Raw genomic sequence first — 7,803 nt, forward strand, 5'->3', positions numbered from 1 at the left:
TATGGAATATTCATTAGTAGCATAGATTCTTTCAAATTCATGAGGGTCATCACCTCTCAGAGTTTTATTTTGCCCCACATGAAATGTAACCATTTTTTAAGAAATAATAATAATTTCACCCAACATGAAATGCAACAATTCCCACACCCCACAGGTTGGATGAATATTCTTTAAGAAATAATAAAACAGCCATGAGACTTACCATTGATTTTGTCTTGAAATAAAGTGCTTGATCATGAGTTGCAAATGCAGGAAACGAGATGGTAGCAAGAAGACTCACATCAACACTCTGCAAAAATCATCCCAAGAACATGAAATATTCATAAAGAAGAAATTAAAAATATCAACAAATAAGACACATATACTTCAAGTGTAAATATGATTTCATTAAAATATGTATATTCTTATCTGAACATCTGATCTTAGCATCATACCTTTGAGCTTGATTCCCTCGGCAAAAGTGTTTCAAAAATGCTTCGATTACGGTTGTGCGCGTCAATGTCAACAAAGACGACAGACCAAGATGCACCCTTCTCTCCAAATAAGTTACATCCATTCACTGCCTCCAAAGCTGCTTTGGCCATTCCAATAGAACTATACACCAGGAAACAATAACAAAATAGACTCAATACTCTGCAAAATGTCTACAATGTAAATGAACAACATCAATCTACAAATAGACAAAACAAATCTCCAAGTCAGTAGTTTTTTTTTTGTGCATGATATACATGAAATCTAAATATTGGCATGGGTGTTTACTTACTGGTACTCACTAATTTCTGCTTTACAGAACATAAACAAACCTAGTATCATGCCATCGCCTATGGTTCTTCATTTAAAATGTTTGCTTTGCAATTATCCACAGTTCTAGATTGTAAGGTATGTCTGTGTGAGCGTGGGTGGAGGAAGAACAAGTGAAGATGGGTTGGAATTATTATATTGCTTCTACGTTTCAACTGACTTGGTCGAAACGTATAAGCAATATAGTAATTCCAGCCCATCTTCGCTTGTTCTTCCTCCACCCACACTCTCATCTATCTAATCCATTCATCCAGTTCATATGTGTATTTTTGGCAGCTATTTTGCAGTTGCTGTGCTTAGGTATAAATGTGAGGTCACCTGTGTAAATGAGAACTTTGATCTTATGCTCCGGATTTGGTGTGGAGAGATGGGTAACTGTGGTTTGATTGTCCCATGTCAGTCGCTCCATCAGTTTAGATGTGGTGGATCATAGGGAGATATGTCTACTAGATATAGGGTTTTCCGGTGGGTTGTTCCACAGCACTAGAATAAAGCACTAGCAAAAATAGTGCATTAACAGGGAAAAATAAAATCTTATGTATACTTTCAACTTACCTGGCATGCAGTTCAGGAGTTCCGTTGTTGTACTTGCTTCCACGTTCCCACATCCCAAAGTCGGGTGTTCGGTATGCACGCTCCACATAGTACACGAGGTTTTGGACAAATGTCACCTCATCCATTGTATAGATGATTTGTAGACCAGATGTTATCATTTGAACAACAAATATCAAATACAGGGAAACAATATCAATCTGTATAAAGAACAAATATAAAGTGAAATAAATTTTTCCCATTTAAATGTAGGTTTTAAAATTTTCTCAAAAATATCCTTTTGAATTCTAAAATCTTATGAAATAAATACTAACTTTTGCATTATCAATGTAGAATATGATAACTTTGAGGATAAAAGTTAAAAATATCTACATTAAAAAAATAGATTATTTAAATTTGATGAAATTCTATGTCAAAGAACTATCACATCCTATAACTCCATCAGGAGGTGCAGCCCTGGGGGGTTGACACTCAGTTCCTGGATTGGGCTCAAGATCTTTCCTCTATCAACTCCAGCTGTATTCCTTAAACTTTTCCATACATAGAGAACTGACTGCCAGCAACTGCTCTCCTCTTGCTACAACTTTCAGACAAGGACATAGAAACAGTCCCACTCTGGAAAAACTGGACAAAACAATAGTGTGTACAAACACCATACATGAATTTAAGAACAAACTAGATATTATGAGATACAAAGACGGGTCACTACGAGCAAGGTTCCCCTTCCCGTACAACACAACTGGGTAAATATACTGACACAACAGACATACAACTAGGTAAATATACTGACACAACAGACATACAACTAGATAAATATACTGACACAACACACATATAACTAGGTAAATATGCCGACACAACAGACATACAACTAGGTAAATATACTGACACAACAGACAACAGATCCAAAGTTCCTTCCCAGAGAGATCTATGAGAGGTTCTCAGGATCATTGCCAGCCACTGTGGGGCTGCACATTTCCCACTTAGTAAAATTTTAGGTAATAATCGACTGAGTGATAAACTTCATTATGCAGCAATCCCTCATTCTTAGCTTCTCAGAAAATTTATGAAACAGATAAGATCCCTCTGGACTGCATTATCCTTTCATAAATTCACAATCTTCCTCCATTCCTTCTTATTTTTTTGTATTCTCTCATCCCTATTCGAAAAATATTCCTCATCCAAACAAAGCTTCTTTCATCCCATCCATCCACCTTATTTTTCATCTTCCTCTTAACCACTTCAGTACAAGTCAAATTCTCACATGCAGCATCAGCTGCCATTAGAGAGACTAGAAAAACTTGAACTACAGACACTAGAGCAAAGAAGAGAGAGAGGAGATTTGATAGCTATTTACAGAATCATGAAAGGCATAGAAATTACTGATAGAGAGAATCTGATAAAATGGGATGACAGAAATACAAGAGGACACGGAAAGAAAATAAAAAAAGACAGCTATAAAACAATACATGAATTTAAAAATAGTTTAGATAAAATGAGATATGAAGACGGGACCCACGAGCATAGCTCCCCTTCCCGTAAAATACAACTAGGTAAATACAGCTAGGTAAATACATCATGACGCCTACATAGACGTCATTGTTGTGAAGTGGTTAAGCTCACTTCATCCACTTCTGCTTTACGCTCTCTCTTTGCTTGTCTTTCATCGTTAATTTTTCCCATAAACCCAAATCACCTCAGTGCTCTTTGGTCTACCCTCTCTCACAGATTCCTTTCCATCTCCATTCTCTGGCTTACCTCCATATTCTTCACTATATTCTCGTAACATCTCATATATCTCAAAAACTTCCATCACAAATCATAGAAATTTTCCACTCTGCCTCCCTCATATTACAAGTCTCTGAGCCAAACAGTGCTGTGAGTAAAATCACTCCTTCATCTATCCTTCTATTTGCATTCATCACCAAATAACTATTTCCCATAAGGCTTTTCATTTCACCCAGACATTTACTTGCTTCCTTTACACTGAAATTCACAGCTAATCCTCCATTCACAGACACATGCAACCCCATATAATTAAAATTCTCCACTTCCTCCATCCTCTCATCTTTCACATTCAACCTCCCCTCACCATCCATCCATATATATCTCATCATTTTACTTTACCCCACATTTATATCATAGAATCCTAACTCAACCCCATCAACAATGACATTAGAAAAATAGCAAAAGGTAGTAAAATACAAAAACAATTACATTACCTGAAGATGCCCATATTCATCAGCAGAAACAACAGCCTCGCCTTTCACCAAATGGAACTTGGAGTGCAAGGCATACTTCGGTTGCTGGCCCTTCTTAAATTTTTCTACACTTTCAGTTTGGTGCATCCAGCACATTAGAATGCCCCTCATGCATTTCACACAAGACTGCCCAAGTTCATAGGATTTGCCTCTGTCATCATCAATTCGCCTGTGAAGAAAGGAAAACTTACAATATACTACATTATAGCTATAACAAGGAACAGTGTTATCTAGAGTGGTGTTCTGTGGACCAGTGGTAATTCACGAATCATAGGATATTAGTTTCAGTGTACCCACAAATATCATAAATATATATACATACACACACAAAGACAGGACACCACAAGCATAGTTCTTCTTTCCGTAAGATACGACTAGGTAAATGCACACACAACACACACACACACACATTGGATGGCAACAGTCTTTTGTCCCTCCCACAGATCTCTCTAAGAAATTTTGGGCTACTGTCTGTGTTGTACTGATGTCGGACTGTTCTTTGTCAAGAAGATGAAAGTGGTTGGAGGAGAGGGGCAATCACTTGTTGCCAACCTTCCATGTGTGAAAAGGTGTGAGAAATACAGATAAAGTTAATACAGAGAGATTTTGGGTCTAGTCTGGAGACCAAGTATCACGACTGACGGAGGTGAGGGAGTAAATGGGTTTTGAAAACAAGCAGCTGCACTGTTCAAGACCACCACAAAGAAGATACCTATTCTTGGTCCTATTACTAATGATTTGTGAGGTATGACTTACAATCTATTTTGTCTAAGCCACACAAGAAACATAACCAACTGAACACAAACGATAAACCCCACCAATGGCATATATACATATACCAAAGGCTTTTTCTCCCTTACAAGGGAGGTAGCCAAAAAACAAAGGCATAAAACCCACCAATGGCATACTACTCAAATATCTACAACCTACCACCTACACCTCATAACATTTCTATACAAATATACATAAACACTCAGATAAAATAAAAAGCATTCCAAAACTTACTCCCTGTAACTACCTAAGCCATCAACCTAATTGAGAAATCCCTCCCACATCAAACAAGAATTACATTTGTACATGTGTGTATGTATGTAATAGAGTTTGTGACATGCCTATGTATTCCCGAAAATGTTACTTATGTGCAATGTCAATACATTTAATGAGGCAGGGAGACTGATTCTAGCTTCCAATTCTGTTAGGAACCATGAGTACTAGCCTCATAATCATGGGCTTGCCATTCCCCATATGGTAAGAAAAAAAAAATAATAATAAATTAAAAATAAACTGATTAACAATAATAGAAAAAAAAATCCTATATTACAAAATTTCTTCACACATTTCATTAAAAGATAAATAATTTCCCATGAAAAAAATACTTACCTATAGGCTTGGTACAAGCTCCATATTGCTGCTGCACAATATATACTAGTTCGCACATCAGCTGTTTCAGTATCAGCACTTAGGGCTGGAAAAAGTCCTGTAGTAATACTCTGATTTTGAAGAATCTGTCTTTTAACTGAAAAAACAAAAAACAAAAATAAAGTCCTCAATCATAATATAACATCATTATTTTTTTATTAAACTTTCGCATTTATAGTATCTTGAGCCAGAATTTCACAGATTACATCTATTTCAACTGGCACCAAGCAATGCTACTCAGCTGTTGCTATGTTATAAATAAGTACACTGAATACATATTAAGTAATAATGGTCTACATTTCAATAGCTCCCCCTTAATTTTTTTTTATTTGCTAAAACAATGCTAACCAATATTCTTTTGGTTTTAATTTTTATTTACTTAATTGCTTGTTTGAGTAGATTACTCCTATGAAACAAATGAGTAACAAGAAAGGAGGTGAAACAATGAACTAAATGTATAACAAAACTTGAGATCATTGAAACATACCAACTCCATAGTAGTGATCCAGCTTACGAACCGTGTCATCATAGTTTATCAGTTTCAAGTGAGAATCTGATTCCATGTCTCCACCACCACTACTCTCTCGATGGCGAAGGCCACGAGTGCTGTCAACAAAAAATAATCAAAATCCATGGGAACAAGGTGCATAAACACGGCAAAGGAAACATGGACTGGAAGTGAAGCGTTTAGTCCTGACATTTCATCTATTGACTTTGCTGTGTTTATGCAAAAAATAATCACATAATTTATAGTGGTTCAAAGAGCTTCCTGTGTCAGAATGACGCAGATCATTATTTTTTAAATCATGTGTGTTTTTCCAAACTTGTTTGAATGAAATATGGGAGGCGGGGTGGGGCTGTTTATGGATAGGACCTTCAGGATTCCTGTACACATCTGAACAAATATCAATAAAGTTTTAATTATTTGGTAAGAATGGCAAAGAAGTCCTGCAGTCTAGCAGTCCTGTCTTCAAGCATGATTTGCTCCCTGACCCATACCATATAGAGCAAAATAAATTTTGCAGACTTGAAAAATAATAATTTGCACCAAAAACATTACAGAATGATAACCCCTTTACTTCATCCACACAACTTCAGAAAAAAAATTAAGACTTAAAATAACTATGTGTTGACATTAACAATTATCCATTTTTCCAATTCCAATGAACAATACTAATGCCCTACAAAGATGGACCTCAATGTTAGTTATAGCTCTGATTAATTCCTTATACAAGAGGAAGAGACTACCACAAAGAAGTGTTAGGCAATTAATCAAATGAGAATGGCTTGAGCCTATATATATATATATATATATATATATATATATATATATATATATATATATATATATATATATATATATATATATATATATATATATATATATATATCATTGACATTCACAATCAACATGAAAGATTCCTTAAATAACTGATGATATAACTGCTTGGCAATGAAACAAAACATGAATTTTCAAATTTTGAACCTATTAACCCACTTTTCTATATTATTTAATTTATATACTGAACTTCAAAGTTTCTTCATAATACTCCATAATATAACAATTCAGCCTCATCAGGATATCAGTCCAATATCATATTTTGTATGTGTGTCTGCGCTGGTTGGAGACATAGCCAACATCTTTCTAGTTTCTTCAAGACATTATCTTAACTTTATCCGGATCTCCCCTGCCTTTGAAGACGTACAAATAAATAAGGATAAATAATCTGAAACTAGTCAGTCATAAAAGGCACACGTTTCATTCACAGTAAATTAAAAATAATGTGAATTAATGATCACTCAAGTACACCACCTCGCTCCTAAGATGAATACAGATGATGCTGTTACTATTATTATGTTCTACATATGGATTGTACGTACCTCTTTTCAATATTTGCCATTGTAGACTTATCGTAAAGTACCTGGGCACTCAAACAATCAAATTATGAGACATTTACCCTCCCACTCCCCTTACACTACTATAGTACATCCCATCAGCTGATTTCAATGTCACCCAAGGATTCTCAACAGCTGATCGCTCGAAAAGCGCAGGCTTGGTACGATGACGTAATTTGGTGAAAAGTTTAAAACTTGCATTTTCATGCGAACGTACTTTTGGTAGAAAATGTATATATAAAACAACTATATATGTAACACCTGTATATACGTATCTATGCTCTGTGAAATACTTCACAATGGATGCAATCACTCTCCAAAGAGTTTGCAATCAACACAAATGTGTCGGCGGAGCATAGGCTGAAATGGGGGTGGAATAAACCCATTAGATCTGTGTTAATATTCGCTAAAGTCGGGAACGCCATAAGCTATCGTAGTATGTACGAATGGAAGAATGCTCTTATTATCCATGCCTGGGTACAAATTTACATTTGATTCCAACATGGGATCTCTTTATTCTCCAGTTATCATACTAAGTTTTCTTGTTCCAGCTTGGGCTATACAGCCTTTTAAGGTATTTCATTTATCTATACATCTGTATGGAAAACTGTAATTCTTCACGTCCTTAAGACATTTAATATTTTTCAATTTGTTTTCGTGATTTCTAAGCCCTTCCATCCCCAGTTAAAACATCTCGTACTCCCACCAAAGTGCGACAAAGCGGTAGAGGAAGGGGAGAAGGAGGAGAGCTGGTAAGCGACGGGTAGAAAGTATTTACCTAATTATGATATACAGGGGGAGGACCAATGCTCGTAGGATCTCCTCTCCTTCTCTCCAATTAATCATACCTAACCTCAAAGTACAGTTCAAATTT

At 35.8% G+C, this 7,803-nt stretch overlaps 1 protein-coding gene across 1 annotated transcript in view; it reads right to left on the minus strand.

The window, feature by feature from the left end:
• The window catches only part of LOC143018465 (putative phosphorylase b kinase regulatory subunit beta), a gene marked incomplete at its 3' end in the record, with an annotated part of 34,184 nt that extends 27,123 nt beyond the window's left edge, over nucleotides 1-7,061 (minus strand). The window contains 7 exon segments of the mRNA XM_076173831.1: nucleotides 203-289; nucleotides 435-594; nucleotides 1,357-1,553; nucleotides 3,576-3,783; nucleotides 4,995-5,130; nucleotides 5,521-5,639; nucleotides 6,915-7,061. Coding sequence (XP_076029946.1) covers nucleotides 203-289; nucleotides 435-594; nucleotides 1,357-1,553; nucleotides 3,576-3,783; nucleotides 4,995-5,130; nucleotides 5,521-5,639; nucleotides 6,915-6,934 — 927 coding nt within the window.
• Between the last annotated feature and the right edge of the window lie 742 nt (nucleotides 7,062-7,803).

This window comes from Oratosquilla oratoria, chromosome 35 (assembly GCF_046742065.1).
Source record: "Oratosquilla oratoria isolate Oo_2021 chromosome 35, ASM4674206v1, whole genome shotgun sequence".
In the NCBI taxonomy this organism is placed as follows: domain Eukaryota; kingdom Metazoa; phylum Arthropoda; class Malacostraca; order Stomatopoda; family Squillidae; genus Oratosquilla; species Oratosquilla oratoria.